We start from the raw sequence: 21102 nt of genomic DNA on the forward strand, positions 1-21102 counted from the left end.
GCGAGAAGCCCCCAAAGGCTTCATACAGCACAGTGCTCCCCACAACACAAGCAATTGAATTCTAAGCCCAAGGGCCAGGGTCTGGCAGCTTCCAGTCATTTGAAGGGGTCCAGTCTGCTCAAGAGGCCAGAACACAAGCCAAACCTAGTTCTAACTCTGCAATCTCTAAGGATCCCAGAATTCAGAAAAGCCGGGTTGTCAAGCTGGGGATGGCACAGGCCTGCTTGTCACAGGCCTCAACTCCCAGGGGGTGCAGGCCAAGCCACAGTCTGCAGCAGGGTGCCCTTGAGTGGCGGCCACCCTCCTCCAGCCTTCCGCGGTTCCCCCATCTTCTCCCCTCCTTCCGGCAGGGGTGGATCTGCCTGAGGCTCTGGGCGCCTCTCTGCAGGCCCAGGATGGCCATCTTCCAGGCCCGTCGGGCAGCAGCTCAGCGACCGGAGGCAGCAGATACAAGGCAGCGTCAGGAAGAAGGCTCCCCTCACAGCAACCTCAGCCTGAGCCCATCTGTTGACGTGAAAGGCAAGCAGGTGGAAGAATCCAGAGAGGGGCGCCGTGCTTCCTTCACTGGGGAGGGGCAGGGATGAGGATGGAGAGAAAGGTGTGACCTGCTGCCCCTGCATCCCATGGGACAATCTGGTCCCTAGAAAACCTGGCTGGTGCTGCTCAAGGCAGAGACAAGGCCTCCGAGCCCCTGGCTGACCTCTACCTGCTCCAGAACCAGGAGGAGAAGAGCTCAGGCTCTGGGCCCTACAAGGTCACTGACCGGACACCAATAACTCTCTGGAGGTGAGCGAGGTACCAAAATATTGAAGAAAGGAAGGAGACTTGTACTCGTAATTATTAGATCAGAAATGAGCTGGCACCTCATGTGCGGTCCAGCTGGGAAAATCTTCCTCACGCGCGACCCAGGAGAGCATCCGCAGCACGAAGATAACTCTGGGGGCTCTAACCACAGCCCTCAGGCGGCCTGTGGTTGCTGGGCCTCCTGCCCTCCCTCCGAGGGTACCACCCAGAGGCCTTGGACTCTCTGCCCCCCTCTGGAAGAGCACAGCATCCCCTGGGCTGGGGCTACCTCACAGACTGTCCCAGAACCCCAGGGTCTGGCCTGTCCAGTTAGATCCCCCACTGGGTGCTAGAAGATGTCCTGTCACCCCCTCCCCCAGCCCCTGCAGTTCAGCTCACTTTCAGAAGAGAGCGCAGGTACCTGCATAGGCTCACAGAAATACAGGTCACTAAGGCGCAAATGTCACCTGCCAAGTCGACGTGCGCCCCTCAAGAGGTGGTACAGAGACTGAGACTAGGGTACAAACCCCAGCACCTGCTGTTTTCTAGCAGACTGACCACCTCGAGGACTTCTCTGAGCATCAGTTTCATCACCTATTAAATGAGATAATTGCCACTCACCCCACGGCGTCACTGTAAGGATCAGGGGATGACAGTGAAGACTTTTTAATGGTGATGGGGAAATGCTCATATTAGGCCGGTCAAGACCCCAGAAGCACGTGAAGGACCCAGGACCCATGTGAGTGGCGGGGGGGGGGGTGGTCAAGAGACCAGAGACGACACAGAGCTCGTCCCCGGTCTGGCCCCAGATGGCAGCACGAGGCAACAAATGTCAGAAGTGCTTTATCCAGGAAATCACACCCCAAATGTTTAAGCCTGTAAGAAATCAGAATTGGCCTATGATCCTTGGAGACACCCCCTGCCCCTCCCCACCCAGGCATCAGGCCTCAGCACCAGCGTTGGCCCCCGACCCCTCCGCTTACGGCCCCGAGTCACCCAGCCCATCACCTGTCACGGCTCCAACGTGTTCGCACTGTCTCCCCACAGCAGACGCGCAGCCAGGGCGGGACTTGGTCTGCCGTATTCAAGGCTGGAGCCCCCATACTTGGTAAGCACCTGGCTCATGGCAAACACTCAAGTAAATGACGAAGTTTTGGACTCGGGAGTTGGATGAGTATGGTTTTATACTGGCATATAGTAAGCGAAATAAGACTACTGGCTGTGTGAACTTGGTTCCCCTCCCCGCATCTGTCAACTCACTTGTCAAGTGGGGCTCGTCCTCTTGCACAGGCTAATTGGAAGATTAAATAAGACTGGGAGGGAGTTGACACAATGCCTGCACAGCCACTGGCTGGTAACAGCTGTTATATCATGGCTTTTTATTATCAATATTATCACTATCACATAAGACTGATCCCACTTGGGAATTCTTGTTCGGTAGCTGGATAGACTTCTTGCCAAGTGGCCGGGTAAAAGAACTACAAATAAACCAGAGATGATAGCAAGAAGACCAGCTCTCAGCATGACCTGAAAAGGAGCTATTCTACCACAGTGCAAAGTTCTAGATTTAAGAACTCTGTATTTATTTATTTATCTTAGGGCCACACCAGTGGCAATGTGGAGGTTCCCAGGCTAGGGGTCAAATTGGAGCTGCAGCTGCCAGCCTACCCAGAGCCACAGCAACGCCCGATCTGAGCCAAGTCTACACCACAGTTCATTGCAACGCTGGATCCATAACCCACTGAGCGAGGCCAGGGATTGAACCTCCATCCTCATGGATACATGGTTCATTACCACTGAGCCACAACAGGAACTCCTATAAGAACTCTTGCAACACTGAAAGTTATTCTGTGAAAACCAATGATTTGTGAAAACCTAAGGCAAATATGGACTCAAATCCTAGCTTTGTGCCTCTATGTCCTTCAAACTCTGGGAAGCTCAGTTTCCTCATCTGTTTTTGTTTGTTTGTTTTGTCTTTTAGGGCCGCACCCATGGCATATGGAGGCTCCCAGGCTAGGGGTCTAACTGGAGCTACGGCTGCCAGCCTACACCACAGCCACAGGAACACCAGACCTGAGCTGCGTCTGCGACCTACACCACAGCTCATGGCCATGCTGGATCCTTAATCCATTGAGCAAGGCTAGGGATTGAACCCACAACCTCATGGTTCCTAGCTGGATTCATTTCCGCTGCGCCACGACGGGAACTCCCCCTCATCTGTTAAAAACAAAAACGAGAATATCCTCTACCCTAGAGGTTCCTGCAAGTATTAAAGATTTTATGTATAAATATTGGCACATGAGAGATACTGAAGACAAAGCTGGATTACACAGTGATGCACTGAGGAGCAACTGAGATATTTAGGTCCATTTGTTCGTGGCTTCCTTGGAGCTGTGCTTTTGCTTGTGTGTTGTGGGGTTTTTTGTCTGTCTGTCAGGCCGAAAGTGTCACTTTTCCTCCCAAACCAGCTTGCAAAGGGAAATTCTTTATTAAATGTTATATTAAACCTGCCAAGAACTAGATACCACACCAACTGTCTGCAAGACGGAGACCTGAGAGTCTCACACAAAGCGTGACGACACCAACTTCGGGAGAATAGTCTCAGCAGTTCAGATGCTCTGGTTCTCTCATTTCCATTTTCTGGCCGATATCCTAGGTCAGGGTGGGCAGACTGAAGGCCAAATCCCACCCACCTCAAGGCTCAAGAGGTGGTTTTACAATTTTGAAGGGTAATATATACATTAAAAAAGACAGGACAAAGAAAAAGCAACAGACCTGTGTGGCCTGCAAAGCCTAACATGTTTACCATCTGGCCCTTTACAGAGACGTTTGCTGAGCCCTCCCCTAAGACTGACTTGCACTGAGGCAGCATTGCACAGGTTAGTTCTCAACCTCCCCCCCCCCTTCTTTTGCTCTGCTCTATTTTCAACATGGAACTTAATTAAAAATGAGAGTCTACTGATTAAAAAAAGAATGTATCAGAGGATAACCTTCTCTGGAGCCTTTCCTTGCAAGGCTGATTAATAAGTGGCCACCCTTTCTGGTGGTGCACAGGATGGAAGCAGAGGGGTGGCGAGAATCCGAGCAGATGCAGCAAAAACACTTGCCAAGATGCAGGCTGAGGCCCCCGGCAACTCAGAGTCAGCAAAACTGTAGCTCACTGTTTAAGGGCCTTGGCTGCTCCTGCCCTGGTGACTGGTCTGGAAGCAGGGGCCCTGAGCTCCAGGTAGGAACAAATCAGAGCAGCAGTACAGTATAAGACACAGGGGCCTCGAGACAGACGGCCCTGGGTTTGACTCCTTTGCTCTGCCTTTGCCTTGGACAAACACCTCAATCTACCTAAAGTCTTTCTTTCTTTCTTTTTTTACAGCTATACCCATGGCATATCAAAGTTCCCCAGCCAGAGACTGAATCAGAGCTGCAGCTGCCAGCCTAGGCCACAGCAACACCAGATCCGAGCCACAGCTGCGACCTACAGGGCAGCTTGTGGCAATGCCGGATCCTTAACCCACTGAGTGAGGCCAGGGATCAGCATCCTCATGGACACTATGGCAGGTTCCTAACCCACTGAGCCACAACAGGAACTCCACCTTAATCTTTCTGAGCTTTTAATTTCTTCATCTGAAAAATGGGAACTAAGAGTGACCACACATGTGAGGATTTAAGTGAGGTGACATGCATGAAATATCCGGTAATGGGTCTTGCTGGCCCAATGGTACCTGCTGTTACCATGGACCATGTGGTGGAGTGCCGCCCGGGCACAGCCGCATCCCATCACTGAGTCTTCTCACAACTGACCCGCTGACCACCCTAGCGCCCAGCATCCTGCTGTGGGTGCTCAGAACTTTGACGAGTTAGGGCAGCCAGGTGGCAGGTCCCAGGGGGATGGCGGGGCCTGGTCGTGTCTCATCTAAGGGCAAACAGAAGTGTCACTCACAGGTCTCGGTACTGGTCAAAGGCATTGTTGGCTTCCACCTCCAGCTTTCTCAGCCGAGCAGAAGGCATGGCCCCATCTTCCAAGGGAGGGTCATACTTGTTACTCCACGGTGACCTGGAGGGGAGAAGAAGGAGTCAAATGAGTCATTTCAGGAGCTCATGGCCGGGCAGCCGCCGGCCCAGCCCCCAGCTCCCGATTTTTCAGAGGAAAAGCCACTACCCACAGCAAAGGTTTTTCCAGGCCTTGGCCACAAACACGGCATGCTCAAGGTCTGCAGAGCAAGGGCTCAGATTCCAGCAGAACTGGGTGTGAACCTGGGCTCCAGCTCTCACCAGCTGTGTATTTCCAACAGGTATCTTGACTTCTCTGAGCCTCCCTTGGAAGGTTCATGTACAAACTGAGGCTACTCCCTGCCACCCACATGGCTGCTTTGAGGAGCAAAGGAGGAAAGAACATCAAGGGCCCGGACTGAAGCCTGGCACACAGTAAGTGTTCAACGAACCTAACTTCTTTCTCCTTCTAATTTTCATTTGTTCCCCATTGTATTGATCACAAGAGGACCCCTCTCCTCCCTGACAGCTCTGGAGAAACTTCCACTCCTCAAAGACCTCCTTACACAATCAAGGATTAAGAAGGGAGCTGTGAGTTACGGAAGCAGGCGAGAGAGCCAGCCCCACAGGGAAACGCTGATCACACTAAGAAACCCTGAGCGGCGGCGGCGGCGCTCTCCTCGTGCACGGAGGGCGGCTTTCCAGACTCCACGGGCGGTGCACACACAGAAAACTGACAGGTAATGAAAACCAGCTTAGCTTTTCCCACCCCAAAGACTTGCTGTGTTTTTTAAAATGTATTTTGCCACATGAGGAAAGCATTTAATCCCAGAGAGTGATGGAAAGGAGGTTATAAGGGAAATAGCCACTCATTAATTTCTGCAGGTGGAGTTCAGAGAGTTGGGGGGTTCGGAGAAAGAGAATGAGAAAAAGGTGAGAGGGGACCCGACAGGAGGGGTGGACAGAGTCCTTCACACTCTTGGGCACAAGTACCTCGACGTGTCGACCCTAAGAAACCCACTGCCTTGCCGTTCCCCTCTCCCCTCCTGACGGCCCACCTCATATCACCCAGGATGAGGTTGACGGCAAAAGAAAAAAGGTATCACTGTCCCCTGAATCCCAGCTTTAACTAACTCTGTGCACGAACATCTTTCTGCTTGGCAACTGATGCTTGGCACAGATGGCAACGAATCGGGTCGAGTCAGCTGAGCGACCTCGTCTCAGAGCCGCCCGCAGGCAGGGGTCCCAGCTCCCTCGGCTGCTGGTCCACATAGGTAAGTAGGGGAAGAGCAGTTGAACTTGGTGTCCCAAAAGGGTCTCTGGGTGGTGGCTGCCCCGGCCGCCTGCGAGCAGAGGTGCTTGGAAGCCCTTCTTTCCAAGCCAGCTGTCCCCTGACTTCACTCCCCATGGTATTGGCAGCGATGCTGCCACAATGGGGTGAAACGCTCCCCGCTGCCCTGTGACCAGCAGCCAGCTCTTGTGGTCCCACTGGGCTGTGTGCACAGGCCCCAGGAAAAGGTCGCTGGATGAGCCAGGGCCCCACCTGGGAAGCTGACGCCGGGCAACCTCCACCTCTCTGCACAGGGAGGCCGCCACTGTTCTTGTGCTCAAGTCAAGTCAGTTCTGCCCGAGAGAACTTTCCACAACGGAAATGTTCTGTACCTGCACTGTCCACAACGCTAGCCACTAACTTCATGTGGCTCCTGAGTACTTATGTGACTGAGGAATTGAATTTTTTATGTTATTGAATTTTAATTGATTTAGGCAGTCAACTTTAGGACTTAAGCTCCAAGAGAGCTAGTCTGGCTCTCCATTGCTCAGCACCTGGAACATTGCCTGGCACTCAACCACATGCTCATTTTTAAAAAAGATGGGAGCTCCCACCATGGCACGGCGGAAACAAATCCCACTAGGAACCATGAGGTGGCGGGTTCGATCCCTGGCCTCGCTCAGTGGGTTAAGGATCCGGCATTGCCGTGAGCTGTGGTGTAGGTCGAAGACATGGCTCGGATCCCAAGTTGCGTGGCTGTGGTGTAGGCTGGCAACTGCAGCTCTGATTCAACCCCCAGCCTGGGCCTTAAAAAGTCCAAAAAAAAAAAAAAAAAAAAGGAGGTAAAAGAATGAGTGAATTCTCGCACACCCCCCCACCTCCCTCTCACACACCCCACCCTCCGCGGCAAGAGCACATGGGGAGGAGCCTGTGCACTCCGCCCTCAGCACCGCGCTCGCTGGAGGGCCTTCGAGGGCCGTCAGTGCTGGGGCCGCAGGGCGAGGGGTGGGAGGGAAAGGACACAGGGCAACACTGCTAGTGCTCCTCCTCCAAACCAACGCAGACCAAGCAGCTCTCTGCTTTTTCGGTAGAGCACTTGGAGGGAACAAAAATCAACAAAGACCTCTTCCCAGAGCCAGGGACAGAGATGAAGCTGCGAGTGCTGTCCCCAGCCCTGTTTATTCGCGAGCCGGCCCAGGGGGGTGGAGAGGAATCTGAGCATCTGCTCTCCCCACCCGCCCTGCGGCTCCCCAGACACTCAGCGCACTCAGAGGTCTGAGCTCGTTTCCACAGTCACACGGCCTCCGCTGTCCTGGGGGTCCGGAAGACGCACCCCAAATGGCTTTCATTGAAAGGCAACCTGATTAGACCTAAGAGCCTATCTCTCTTGAAGACTGGGGGTTTGGAATTTTCAAGAAGCCTGTAACTCACATCTCTCCTGGCTCACAGACAGCATTTCCAGCGTTAGTCCTGGAGCCGGGGTAATTGTAGCTGGGGGAAAACCATAACATTACCCAGAATGTTCTGAGTGGAAGGGGCACTCACAACACAGTCAAGAGCTTAAATGGAGGCCATTTGAAAAAAGACAGATGGACAGGAACGCTTAGATTTCCAAAGTCAGGCTTTTCATTTCCCTCGGAGAATGCTTTTTGTTTCAGCTAACAGGTCTCAAACAGGGCTGCTGGCAAAGCGTCACGCCATAAGGATCTTATTTAAGCAAACGATCAAACAGAGTCAGGCTAGAAATGTGTGGAGAGAATCAGAAGACCTTGAAGCTGTAGACCAAGAGGAGGAAAACAGAACGCCCTGTGCCCTGAAACCCACGGCTCCTCTTTGGCTGAAGCCCCCCCCAGACCCCTTTCCGGAGCTGCAGGAACGCGGGTGGAACCAGCAGGGTGACCCGGCGGGGCTGCAGGTACCAAAACCCCAGGAAGGCCTGGCCTTGGCATGAATTGGAAAAGATCCCAGCCTTCCACAGGCTGCTGGGAAACAGCTGCCTCGCCCAGCAAGCCCAGGTTTTCAGGTGGAAAAAAGAAATATAATGACAACGTTGATGAAGCGAGATTCGGCTCCAGGACCCCCTCTTCCAGGAAGTCTCCCCTGAGCCCGCGGCCCCTTGTCCACAGGCCCCCAGCCTGTCCACCCACTGAGCACCCTCTCGCAACCTCTCCCCAGGGAGGCCTAGACCTGGCCCTATGCCCACAACCCAGACAGCGGCTGGCCCTCCACGGCTAAGCCTGATCTGCCTCAGGGCTGTCTTAGCACCTCTGACCTGGCGGCCGCACCTGCACGTCCACCTCCACTCAGACCTCCTGGGACTCCAGACTCTTCCCAGCCTACCTGACACCCCCCACCTCCCATCCAAGGGGCAACTGAACCTTCAAGTGCCCCCACAACAGCCCCTTCCACAGTAACCCTCACTCCAATACACAGAGACCCATCTCAAATACTCAGCCTCCTGCACCCCCTCCACCTGCAAGCACTGCTGGCTTACTTTTATTTATTTATTTTTTGTCTTTTGTCTTTTTATGGCCACACCTGCGGCATATGGAGGTTCCCAGGCTAGGGGTCAATTCAGAGCTACAGCTGCTGGCCTACACCACAGCCACAGCAACGCCAGATCCGAGCCGCGTCTGCGACCTACACCACAGCTCACTGCAAAGCCAGATCCTTAACCCACTGAACAAGGCCAGGGATCACACCCACGTCCTCTCGGATACCAGTCGGGTGCGTTAACCACAGAGCCACAATGGTAACTCCAATGTTTTTATTTATTTACTTTTTTTTTTTAGGGCTACGCCCGTGGCACATGGAGGTTCCCAGGCTAGGGGTAGAATCAAGAGCTATAGCCACCGGCCTACACCACAACGCAGAATCCGAACCATGTCTGTGACCTACACCACAGCTCACAGCAACACTGGATCCTTTAACCCAGTGAGCAAGGCCAGAGATGGAACCTGCGTCCTCATGGATACTAGTCAGATTCGTTTCCACTGAGCCATGAAGGGAACTCCTGGCTCTACTTTTAAAATGTACCTCAAACCCCCCCTATTTCCCTCCTTCTCCACTCCAGTCTCCAGCCGGGATCAGGCCAAAATACATTCTCCACCTAACTTCCGTCTGAAGCTAGGAATCAGACATGATCATAGAAGAGCATCTAGTCTCTTTTAAGTAGCACTGATTCTTTGTGATCTGCCCCACATTCTGTGCTGTCCAGCACTTCACATGCAGTACTTCTTTTAATCGCCAAGAGCCCTACTAAAAAGCCCCATCACCCCCACCCTGGCCCTCAAGACCTCTGACCCCGCCTCCCAGCCCGGGGCCTCCCTGGAGGCCTGTCCCCACCCAGAGCCTTTGCATGGGGATGCTCTCCCCCCAGACCCATGCAGGACTCGACTTTCTCAGCCTTAAATCTCCTGTGGGACTTGACCACCACCGTCAGAGCCTGCCACCCCCCCATCCTTGGCTTCGTTCTCCACCCCCCCCCCCCACGATCTGTTCTGCCCACACACTTGCTGATGCTCCGGCTTCCTCACTGGGACACAAGTGCCACACAAGAGGCACTGAGGGCCGGCACACGGAGCACCTGCTCACTCAGACATGCCCTGGCCCTTCTGTTGGAAGAATCAATGTGATTCCCTCCACTTTCCCTCCGCTTAAAACACAAGAAAACCAAAGGCCAGAGATAAGAAGCAGTTCGTGGACATTCCCATCGACTACAGGGGACAAGCGGCTTGGAGCCCAGGCCGCCTGACTCCAGCTATTTTTTCCTGCCTTCTTCTCTCAGGCTCCACCCTCTTCCCCAAAAGAGCATGAGGCTGAAGCGCTGAGCCTCAGCCCAGGTTCTGTGGCCTCTAAATTAAACCTAAAGCAGACTGTGTTACTCTGTCATTCTCCAAGGTACTGACTAGAGCTGTCCATCTCAGGCACACGAGGCTGGGAGTGCCCGTCTTTTTTAATAGCAAGGGCTCCTAGACACCCTTCAAAACCTAGCACAGACACCCCCTCCTTTGGGAAGTCTTCCTGGAGTCGACCTCAGCCTTTTCTATGCTACCTCGACGAGCCTGGCCCTGGCTGCAGGAATCACATCACACAGTCATCAGCTCCCAGTGCCTCTCCTGTTCTAGACCAGTGATCACCCAGGGCAGGGACTAATGTGGACTTAGCTCTTCAGGGCACCTCGGTGGAGAGTGAAAGGAGAGCTGCATGTCTGCCTGATGAGCTTCATTCGCACGCCCTTAAGCACACAGGCCCTCCCTGTGCCTGGGATCCCCGGCACAGGCACAGCATCCTGTACCTTGCCCTTTGCAGGACTTGATGCGTTTTAATGAAGCCAATCACTGCTTTGTCTTGTTTTGTTTTTTGCCTGTGCCTGTGGCACATGGAAATTCCCAGGCTTCAGCAGAGACCCAAGCCACTGCAGAGACAAGGCCGGATCCTTTCCCCTGTGCCACCAAGGGACTCTAGCTCATTGTTTTTAACAACACCCCTGTCTCATTAGACTGTAAGCTCCCCTGGGGCAGGGGCCTCCTGTTCAATGCTGCACCTCCAATGCCCAGTGGAGGCCCTCCACAGACGCCTACTGGTGGCCGGGATGGAAGCGTGCACAGACGTGAGGGAGGCAAGCTGAGCAGAAGGACAAGTGGAGAGAAGGCCGATGGGCTGTCAGCTGTCAAAGCGCAGTGGCCTGGGGGCCGCTGGCAGTGGTGATGAGTGGCCCAGGCTGGGGGGCGGGGGGGGGGGGCGGGCGCCTGCTGCGCTCTGGGGGCAGGAGCTCACCTGTAGGAGTCCCCATCTCTGTTGTAGTCGCACAAAAGGTAATCCTTCCCCACCACCTTGTCTCTAGCGATTTTCAGTGGCTGGTCGACAGAAGACAGGAGATCTTCACATAGACTGGGGACCTGGCAGAATGAGGAAAAAGGCAGAGCAGGGGTTAAAATAACACATCCAACCCAGGTTGGCTAACAGCCACTGTGGCCATATCGTGGCCAGCGTTGTCAGCATCTGGCTCTTGGTACCCTGCCAGAATTAAGGGCCTGTTCTTTTCCTTTCCACATGTGCCTGACACCAACTGTGTCCCTCTATAAAGAAACCCGTTCTTGAATTACAGTGGAGCGTGATTTCCAACACAGCCGTCCTTGCAAACTGCGTGCGGCTCTAACGACCTGCTCGCCAGGGTGGTCTGGTACCGTTAAGGGTGTAAGCGCTCGGTATTGGTCTCTCTTGGGCAAAGTACAAGCTCAAGTCCCGAGAAGAAGGTAAACATTAAATACACAGGAACACAGAGACCTCAGAGAATAACCCATCCACGCCAGAGAGCTCCCACCGGCTCCCAGGCCCGGTGGAGTTTCCAGTACTTTCCGGGCCCCTGGCCGAGCGTTACCAGGTTGGCTTGTGGAGTCAACCCTACCTGCCGCAAAGGGAGCGTCCCACCAGCTTCCCTGCCCAGGCTGCCCCTCTTGGGCTGCTCACTGGGGAGGAGGGCCCGGGGCGCCGGGCAGGTAGGGCTGAGTCCCAGGGCAAATGCTGCTGAGTCCGACCCAGAGCCCGGCTAATAACCAGGCTTCTGGCCCCCTCCTCCCAATTCAAACATGAGTTTCCACTGAAATATTCCAGGAAGGGACGGCAGTGCTCTCAGAAATGGATTCCTTCAGGCCTGAGTCACTTCCATGCTGTATTTTCAATGTGCTGACTTATTCGTTTCATGGGCCTGGGTTTACGGAGGCCCCGCCATACCATTTACCAGACAAGCGGCTGCCAACTGCACCAATAACCCTTCCAAATGGAAAAGTTAAATCATGTGGCAAAGACACCAGAAGAGCAACTCAGCAGAGGGGCCGATGGCTACAGCAGCTCCTGTGTTCCTCCAGAGGACCCTCGCCGCCCCCAGAAAGACGCCGACAGGCAACATCACCACCTCAGAGACCACCCCGCAGCTGGGGGCGTCTCGAGGCATCTCTGCTGACTGTGGGGTGCTTCCGACCTTGGCCTGTGAGGTGCTGTCTGCACAACTCGAAGACGCTTACCCTCCAAATGGCTCGCATAAATTTTGGCCTCAGGGAAACCATTGGTTTCTCATACACGGAGCAGCACAAGGCATCCCAGCCCCCACCAGCCCCTGTACACAGTGTGCTTATTTCAGAATTCCTTCTTCTTCTTCCTTTTTTTTTTTTTTTTCTTTTTTAGGGCCATACCTGCAGCATATGGAGGTTCCCAAGCTGGGGTCTAATTGGAGCTGCAGCTGCTGGCCTACACCACAGCCACAGCAACGCCAGATCCAAGCCGTGTCTGCGACCCACACCACAGCTCACAGCAACGCCGGATCCTTAACCCACTGAGCGAGACCAGGGATTGAACCCAAAACCTCATGGTTCCTAGTTGGATTCGTTTCCACTGCACCACGATGGGAAATTCCAGAATTCCTTGTTGATGCAACAAAAAGGAACTGTGTACCCACCTCCTGAACAGAAAGACATACAAACCAAAATGGAGCTGTTCTCCGTTCGTTTTGCTGCTGAGAGCACCCCCCTCTACCATTTCTGAGTTGAGTGCCTGCGACGTACCATGCGCTGTGCCGGGCCCTTGACATATACACGGCCTATTGCCTACCTGATGCTCACACTCATCTTGGGAAGTGCTTGTGTACTGTCCCCATTTTACAGACTAGGGAACTGAGGCATGGTGTCCTTAAGCTGCCCAAGGCCCACACAAGAAGCAAGAAGTAGAGACAGAAATCTCCCTCTGTGACCACAACTCTGGTTTAACAGACAGCGAAGAGGAAGGAGCATGCATGCCAAAGGCACACACCCTGTGGCGAGTAACCCCTCCCAGCCCCAGCTCTGCTCAGTCTAGATTCAAGAGAGGAAGATTTTACCAGCTTCCACCCAAGGCAGCTGGGATTTGAAGGGGTCTTGCTCTCCCGTCACTGCCTAAGTGAACAGCCCTGGGCACCTATATGCCCACCTGTTATGTCACAGCCTTCCCCAGTGTCACCATTCTGCTGGGCTGCTACGCTGGCTACCTATTGGGCCCCGAGGCTGCCTAGAACCCCACTCTTAACAGGTTGGGCCTTGTCACTAGTGGCACAATTTATCCTGGATTAAAGACCAAGCCGACAGACTCAGAAATTAGACTTCTTGACTCTACTACGTACTGGCTTCTGGGTCTGGGGGAAGTCACTTTACTTCTCTATCAAGACTCCTTTCCTCACCTGTAAAGTGGGGCCGATAAAAACCACCTCCGCTGTGGGTGGCATGAGATGAACATGCCCTCAGCACCCAGCACAGCGCCTGGCTTGGGGCAGCACCTTAGGTACCAACGTGCTAACGCACCTGCTTCCTTTCTGCACTCACGGCATCGGCTGCCTGGCGTTCCGAGCCAGCAGCTCCTGCCCTAGATCGAACCTGAACTTGAGGTGCTGCCTCAGGCCCTGGATGAAAATGGACCGCTGAGAATCCAGTTCCTCCTCATCCCAGTTCTGCCCAGAGCCAGCCACTGCCCCCTCCCGCCAGTCCTAAGTCCCAATGTAGGAAAGCTTACAGGATAGTGGGATCTGGTATAAAAGAGGCTTGACTTCACTCCTATCCAAGAGGTTAATCCATGGATCAAAAGTATTTCAGTAATTTCTTCCTAGCAGTTATACTAACTGAAATCATTTTTTATCGATCTGTGGTCACGTCTCTCACTAGAATGTTAGGTTTTAGCAGGGCAGGGACTTCATCCTGTTCCACACTGTCTCCTCAGTGCCCAGGGAAGTGCCAGACACACAGCAATGCTTGATCCACTTGGGAGGGAAGGAGTTACATAATACGGAGCCTACTAAATGCCAATTCAACCTAAGTTTTAAATTAATATTGGTGTGTAGCAAGAAGTTTCACCCAAAGAGCTTGCAGTCAGGCACTAAACTTTGGGGAGTTCTCTTGTGATGCAGCCAGTTAAGGATCCAGTGTTGTCACTGCAGCGGCTTGGGTTGCTGCTGTGGCACAGGTTTGACCCCAGGCCTGGGAACTTCCACATGCTGTGGGTGCGGCCAAAAAAAAAAAAAAAAAGACTAAAACTTCAAGGGATACCAATGGCAATTTCACCATCACTCCAACCAGGCATCTTCAAACATGAGCACCAGAGAGAGCTGGGGCTTTAATCAAAGTCCTGGCATGTGTGTTACTCTATGACCCCAAGGAGCAGCCACAGGATAAGACTGAGACCTAAGAGGCCCGGGTTCAACTGCGCCTCTGCCCAGCTGTCAACCAGCCACGCGGGCATGGGCTTGGCCCACAGTTGCTGGTCTTCAAACACAGCAGGTGAGCATCAGACAAGGACTCTGCTGGGCCAGAGAGAGCCTCACTGCTTTAGTGCAAATAATTCAGGTAAAGAAAGACTATACTCAAAAGGACATTAAGTTCTTCGTATGTTAAACGTAGGCACCCTCTGTCTGGGATGCCTTTTTTGTTGGTGGTGGTGGTGTTAAGATGTCCAGCATTTTACGAAACGATGGATTCTGTTTCTGTTTTAAGAGTCACAACCCAATGACCCACCCCTCTCTCTTCTTCTGGCCTGTCAAAGAAAGAGATGTGGCAGCCACTCTTCTAGAAAATGGGATCCAGTCCTCCCTACCTGTCCAAGCAGATCAGGGTACTTTCAAGGTCAACACAAAGGACCGGGGGAAACACCGCTCCTCCCACTTTGTAACACATGTCCTTCAAAGCACAGACAAAGCAGATTAAGGCAACGCAGGGCTTGATCTGTGGTGCCAGCTGTCATCAAGAGCCATTCTTTTTTTTTTTTTTTTGTCTTTTGTCTTTTTGTCTTTTGTTGTTGTTGTTGCTGCTATTTCTTGGGCCGCTCTCGCAGCATATGGAGGTTCCCAGGCTAGGGGTTGAATCGGAGCTGTAGCCACCGGCCTACACCAGAGCCACAGCAACGCCAGATCCGAGCCGCGTCTGCAACCTACACCACAGCTCGCGGCAACGCCGGATCGTTAACCCACTGAGCAAGGGCAGGGACCGAACCCGCAACCTCTTGGTTCCTAGTCGGATTCGTTAACCACTGCGCCACGACGGGAACTCCAAGAGCCATTCTTGTCACCTGCCCAACCTCCCTTCCTCTTCTGGCCACAAGGCTCCTCCTTCCACTGGGTTCAGGCAAGGCTGAGCTTCACCCCGCCACTGTCCGTGGGCAATGAGAGGGCCTCAGGCCCCGGCCCATGCAGGGAAGAGCTGTCTTCAGGGCGATGGAGGAACACACGGCTCACCTTCCCTCAGCCAGGGAGGCCGGGCTGGGGGTGCGGGCCCGGGCTGTGGCAGGCATCAGGAGAGCACCCACTGAGTTTGGGGGCATGGAGGTGCCATGGTGATAACCTGAGCTCCAGATCCATCCACCCTGGAAGATCTGTGCCTGGACTTCTCAAAACCTATGGCCAGGTACTAACCAGCCTTGGGGAATATACATCTAAACCGAATCTCACAAAACTCCAGCAGTGTACAGAACAAGAAAGCCTGTGAATGACAGACCATTTGCCCGACTGTGAAAAGCACCTGGGGCGTGATTCGGCTGGATGATTCTTCACCCAAGCACTACCATTTTCGCCTTCTGGATAAACTCCCAAGTTGGGCCACATCTTAGTATTGTATTTCCCTCCACCAGTCCCATTTCTCCGATCAAAGACAAATGCTCTGTAAGAATAATTTTACTGTCGTCATGGGGAATGAAAAGTGTGGGCCACTCGGTGTGCCCGCAGACCTGTACCAAAGCAGCTGCTCAAGGTGGCATTAGTCACAATCTGGCACCCCCCAAGTGATCCCACCCCACCCCTCCACTTCTGCCGGAACCCTCTCAAACCACCACACTGTCCTCCTCATGGCTACTGGGACGTGCAAGTTTGCACACATCTTCCTCTGAAGAATCCTCCCCACTTAGGGTTGCTGGATAAAATAATGCACGGGCCAGTTCAATTTTTTATTTCAGATACATAATAACATTTTGGTATTTCTCCAATTTATACACGACATAGATTTTTTGCTAAACTTGGCAACCTATTCCCACACTGTCTTAAATCCTACCATCCTTCAGGGCCCAGTCCAAACTCCAACTTCTTTATCAAGTTGCCAAATTCTGAGGAATTCCTGCAGTAACACTGATGTCAGCTGAATCCCAAGTGCTAACACTACCATCAGCTATCATTTTATTCCTTCCCCAGTACTTCGCTGCACTTTTGACTCTGTGCCTGCAGAGGCTGAGGCCCAAGGGGTCCTCGAAACCCACCCCAGTGACACACATACACACACACACACACCACACACTCATGGGGGCACTTGTGCGTTTGTTGACTTTTGTGGAAGTGGGTATTAATCCTGTGATCTGAGGTCATAGTACAGACTCCAAACAAAGGCAGTTTATCTCTGTAATCTAGTCAATTAGTTAAAGACTCTCTTCCTACACACATCTCAACACTACCACACCTCCGAGTCCTGTCAAATGCTTAGAAGAGTGGAAGAAATCACATTAAGTCTCATGGATTAGGAGTGCACAGCAATTTAAATGAAAGGGCAGGTCCAAACTAAGCCAGGAATGCACTTTCGGGAGCGAGTGTCTTCAGTTCTGCCACCTCCAGACCCAAGCAGGATCTCCGGCAAGAACACGTGGTTGGTGTCGACCACCCGAGGGCCGGATGGTTTCTGTCCAAACTGCCCATCTGACCTGCTTCACGGCCTTTGTAAGGAAGGTTCCGATAACACCAAAGGTGTCAGACCAATCCAAGCTGTTGGGGGGATTTGAACCTAATTCCAAGTGACTTGGAATAATAAACAACGCCACGCCAGCCAAGACAGCCTTCCTGCCATCCTGCTGGTGGTGAAGTTCGGGACTCCTTTTCCCTGCTGCCATGAACTCCTCTGTGGCCACACCCCAGAGGGCAGGAACCATCAGGCCCCTCACCAACAGGACTGCCATCTGGCTCACAGGTGCCCATGGGCCCACAAGAAAGAGGGGGCCAAAGGGGAATAATGTGAACTAGGGCAGAGAGAGGAAAAAGCCCAGGAGGAAGAAGGTAGGAGAGAGGCGACTGCACGACGATCGAGTGCCTAAGGTGACACCTTAACAATCAGGAGGATAAAGATGAGGAGGATGTCCCAGCCAACACCCGGTGGGGCGTGCAGGCCTGTTCCCCAGAAACTCTCCCTGTATTGCCTCTTTTACTGAAGTCTCCAAATGGCCCTGCCTATAGATACGGTTACTGTCCTCTTTTCAAGAAGAAACTGGCCCCAAGTCACACAGCTACCAGCCAATGTCTAAGACAAGACATGTGAGATAAAGGACATTTTGGTTAAAAATTAAAAACAAAACGAAACAAAAAAACGCTTGCTGTCGCCCCCAAACTGAATGCCTTTCTACGATCTAACCCAACAGCTGATCACATGAAAAGAGATACAAATCAGAAGTTTCCGGCCACAAGTGAGGTTTGCGTTGGGGCTGCCATATGGTTCTACTTTGCCTCTTCCCCTTTGCCATTAGTTATTAATGTTGAAAAAAATTGTTCAACCAGAAAAAGAAACTTGAGATGAACCCTTAAAAAAAGCACAAAAGCCAGACCAGTTCAACTCCGTGGATAATCTTATCCACGGCGCCCTCATCTTTAAGAACCGCGCCCTAGTACCTCGGGTTTTTTGTTTTTTTTTTTTTAAATGGCCAAATGAACACATTCCATCTTTTGATCTGCCCGCTGGCGGAGAGCCCACCACCAGAGAGATAAGAATCGAAAACAGCCCCTGTTCTCTGGGTCACATACTCGGATGAGTAATGCTGCCGAAATCACGGCTGGGCAGAGGCCGGGCAGGCCCAGCCCCAGCGGCAGCAAACTACCATGATGGGGCGCTTCCTCCTGCCGGCCAGTAGAGGTCTCTGCTTACAATCTGTTCCTTTTACTTTTCCCAAGGCCCCAAACCTTCCCCTTTTTCTCTAATAAAAAGAAAACAATCTACTACAGAGTGACATTCTAGAAAACACCAACACAAGTACAAATCCTTGGTCTGCCATCTCCTGGTTGAGTGTAACCTTCCTAAACCTCAAAATGGGGCTCCCACACCTGCCAGTAGATCTGCTACAACAACAGATCTGAGCGCCCACCCCAGGGTGCCCTACTCTCACAGAGCAAACTCAAGCCCCTGAAAACAGACAAGGCACAAGGAGCCATCCTGAGCAGAAAGGGCTGGGCCGTGGACCTGATGGAGATGAGTGGGGGGGATGCAGGGATGCAGTGGTCTAGGGGCAGACAGAGGACCGGTGAGTGATGGGAGGGAGGAGCTGGCACAAAGGCCCTGTGGCAGGAGGCCCCTGGGTGAGTAAGAGGAAGAAAGAAGCATCTGTGGGCTGGAAGGGCCCAGGTGAGGCTGGTGTGGGTCGTGGCCAGGTGGAACAGTGACTGTAGGTCACTTTAAATGTGATGGCAAGTCCTGGCACACAGTTTTTTGGTAAAAAAATTTTAAAAGCCTCCCTTCCACCTCCTCCCCAGCCTCCCAGGTATAAAGAAGGATGCACTCAAAGACCCATCTGTGAAACTGGGACCCAGCTCCAGAACCTATGGGAGATGAGAGGAGCCCCTCCTCTCTGAAACCCCCCCCCCGCCCCCCGCTTAGGGTAGAGCAAACACAATTCCTCCTGCAACTGCCCAGCAGCAGCTTTGTTACCAGGATCTTAGCCTGTCACCCGAAACACTCTGGACCCTGATCTAATGCCACCATCCCCCCCCCCGTGGAGGCCCTGCAGTGGGGACTCCTCACCCCGTCCTGTAGACCACTTGGATGGCTTACCTGACAACGGAGGGGAGCCCAGCGGCCCCCACTCACCTCCAGGGACCTTTCACCCCCAGAGGCCTCAAAACATACCACGGGATCAGCATGTTCTGGAGTCCATCCTCTGGCTGGTGCCCTCCATGCCCCTTGCCCCGTGTGGACGAGGAACCCCAAGTGCAGGGAGGCTGCTCACACAGCGAGCAGGGGTGCACGGAACTGGACTCTTAAGTTCCAGATCTGAGCTGGCAATTCTAAGGCACAGTCTCCACCGGGTTGACAAGGCGAGAGGGCGAGAAGGGAAGAGAATCGGGGGTGGGGTGGGCATGACACAGACTTGGGGTCTGCATGGCCCCTGACCTCCCCCACCCCCAGCACAGCCTCTACCCAGGGCAGCTGGCTCTCCTCCTGTTTCAGATCTGGCCTCTCTTAATCAAGCCATCGTTTGACTCAGAACAATATTCTTTAAGGACAAGTCAGACCATATTCTTCATCTGAAGCCAACAAACGGTAAGATGTGCTTTTAAGGAGAACATAGTTAAAGGCACATGTCAAGCGGAAGAAGCAATTCCACAATTTTGGAAACAATATTATAATGGAGTGAACTGTGCCCCTTCGATCCGGGACGCTGGTACAGGCACCACACCCAGCAGATGGGTCCTTGCCTGCAGAAGGCACACGCTGTCAGCGGGTTCCGGCTCTGAGGCCCTAACAGCCATGAGGTGTTAGGGCTAACGTTAGGAGATTGTTTCTGATCAACACGTGTTTTATTCTGCTTAGAAATCAATTCTTCACGAGCCTATAACAACAAAGCTGTCTCAAGAAACAATAAGCGCCCCCCTTCTCCCTTTCTTTTCTTAGGCAGGTGCCCCCAAACCACCCCAGAGATAAATAATAAACAAAGGCAAACTTCCTGGGCTGGGTTTCAGCCATTCATACTCCAAAGCTGTATCTTCTGGCAGCTTGCAGCCTGGAGTAAGAGGCCAGAAGGGCTTTCTAAAGGAAGGGTCAGGAAGGGGCAGAACAAAGAGAAGACAAATTGAAGGAGAAATTAAAATCACTACTTGTGAGTCACCGAGGGGCACACACAGGCTCCCATTGTCTACAGGTAACCCTACGCCCCCGCACCCCCAACACTTGAAATTAACCATTCCCTGGCCAGGAGCCAATGCGTCACCTGTGGTGGGCTCCTCTTAATTAAGGACTGGTCCCTGAGGAACAGGGCACAATACACAACCACCTTCAGGAAGCCACAGGCAGAAAACTCACCGGGTCTAGGTTATCTGGACTGGCTCCTGAGAGCCGCACGCAGACACCTGCTGCAGTGCCATGGCTTCCCCACGAGTTCCCCTTCCGCCCCTCCACCCAACATCCTGGACAGTCTCTCCACCAGGATCAATGCCACCTAGTGACCCCAGCTGTCCTTCTAGGTCCCCTCCTCTGCATGGCAAAGGCAGCCGCCCTGCCGCCCTGTACCAGGCTCAGTCCTAGGCCTACAGCTTGGGATGTGGTATCTTTTCTCAGGGCAGGGATGACATGTCTGGGCCAGCCTAACACTGGCCGGGCTTCCTAAATGTTGGGATGGTTCTGAACTGTGGAAAAGGAGGGCTGCTTGAGGCTGGTTTCTTATCTTTTGTAACCCATGTTTCTGTCAGTGGGAAGCTCCCCAAATGTTCCTCAGTGCTTCCCCTAGCAATGGACTGGCTAGGTGGTGGGAGCAGGGCAAGAGAGCCATGACCTGGGACAGCGTTGCAGCACTGTGACAGAGGGCTCGCCAGCCAAGGATGGAGACCCAAGTCTCTGCTCCCCACCCTGCTGGGACCCATGGGGCTGGCCCTGCCCCTCAGGCTCCGTGCAGGCCTCCAGCCTTCGCTGTGTGAGGAAGGCAAACATAGACAGAGCTGACACCTTCTTCCAGAGGGCCTGCAGGCCTGCTTTCTGGCTGTGGGGTTAAGCAAAGCATTACTGCATTGGCTGCATTCTTATAAAGCACCTCAAGTCCTTTGGGGAAAAAGATCAGGTAAAAAAAATACATAAAAACAACTCGTTTATATAAGGACCATAAGATGATCTTCCGGCAAAGACAATGTAAGTTCATGGGCAGGACAGAGGGTCCCTCTACTCGAGCATTATTAAAGTGATGATGTTAATGACAGCAGGTGTTTTAAGTGCCTGCTATGACGAGACCCTCTCCTAAGCCTGGAACACGCATCCTCATTTTATAATTGCGGCAACCCTGTGCAAAGCAGAGGTACTAACGTTATCCCAATTTATGCTAAA

The 21102-nt window shown here is 53.0% G+C and overlaps 1 protein-coding gene across 4 annotated transcripts in view; it reads right to left on the reverse strand.

Annotated features, from left to right (window-relative positions):
• Window positions 1-21102, reverse strand: part of CAPZB (capping actin protein of muscle Z-line beta subunit) — a 131972-nt gene that overhangs the window by 29387 nt on the left and 81483 nt on the right. For all 4 annotated transcript variants that reach the window (NM_001113444.1, XM_005656029.3, XM_021093208.1 and 1 more), the window contains 2 exon segments: window positions 4721-4834; window positions 10820-10941. In NM_001113444.1, the coding sequence (NP_001106915.1) occupies window positions 4721-4834; window positions 10820-10941 (236 nt within the window).

This window comes from Sus scrofa, chromosome 6, assembly GCF_000003025.6.
Source record: "Sus scrofa isolate TJ Tabasco breed Duroc chromosome 6, Sscrofa11.1, whole genome shotgun sequence".
Lineage (NCBI taxonomy): Eukaryota > Metazoa > Chordata > Mammalia > Artiodactyla > Suidae > Sus > Sus scrofa.